Here is a 1,016-nt window from a genome sequence, read left to right on the forward strand (position 1 = left end):
ATATAAAACAGAGAAATAAAGCCTTAACTAATATAAGGCAGGCATAGAAAATACGACTGTGACCTAACCTGGCCTCATATTAAACTAGAGAAATATGACTGTCATATAATTTGACCTTACATAAAACAGAGAAAAAAAGCCTTAATTCATATAAGGCAGCCATAGAAAAATATGACTATAACCTAACCTGACCTCATATAAAACAGAGAAATAAAGCCTTAATTTATATAAGGCAGGCATAGTAAAATACGACTATCACCTAACCTGACCTTATATAAAACATGGAATAAAGCCTTAATTAATATAAGGCAGGCATAGTAAAATACGACTATCACCTAACCTGACCTCATATTAAACGGAGAAATAAAGCCTTAATTCATATAAGGCAGGCATAGTAAAATACGACTATCACCTAACCTGACCTCATATTAAACGGAGAAATAAAGCCTTAATTCATATAAGGCAGGCATAGTAAAATACGACTATCACCTAACCTGACCTCATATTAAACGGAGAAATAAAGCCTTAATTCATATAAGGCAGGCATAGAAAAATATGACCATCACCTAAACTGGCCTCATATTAAAGAGAGAAATAAAGCCGTAATTCATAAAGTAGGCATAGAAAATAACCCATACATAAAAGGCAAAAAAAAAAAAAAAAATTCAACACTTACCAGTAAAGATAGGGTTTCTCTCTCTCGATGTTGACTGAGTTGATGGGGTCAAGACGGAACCATGTGGTGAAGGTCCAGCCGGCCTCGTATGGCCAACGGGCCAGAGGCGGCAAAACCAACGCCTGGAAAATAAAAAAAAACACAAAAGTATTAAAATTCATGAATGAAATCGGGAAATATCATACATATAAAGATATTATAACCTGAGTTGGGAATATACTTAATCTGTTCTCGTAAAATCATTGATAATCTTGATACACTATAGTTATTTGCTGTGTAGTAACATGTATGATTAAATAATTGTACATAAATCAAATAAATATTCGGATATTCGTGTACG

The 1,016-nt window shown here is 33.5% G+C and overlaps 1 protein-coding gene across 1 annotated transcript in view; it reads right to left on the reverse strand.

The window, feature by feature from the left end:
* Nucleotides 1-672: 672 nt before the first annotated feature.
* Nucleotides 673-1,016, reverse strand: part of LOC137653015 (neurobeachin-like) — a 129,430-nt gene continuing 129,086 nt past the window's right edge. The window contains exon 7 of the mRNA XM_068386404.1: nucleotides 673-798. Coding sequence (XP_068242505.1) covers nucleotides 673-798 — 126 coding nt within the window. The remainder of the gene's footprint in view (nucleotides 799-1,016) is intronic.

This window comes from Palaemon carinicauda, chromosome 14, assembly GCF_036898095.1.
Source record: "Palaemon carinicauda isolate YSFRI2023 chromosome 14, ASM3689809v2, whole genome shotgun sequence".
Classification (NCBI taxonomy): Eukaryota; Metazoa; Arthropoda; class Malacostraca; order Decapoda; family Palaemonidae; genus Palaemon; species Palaemon carinicauda.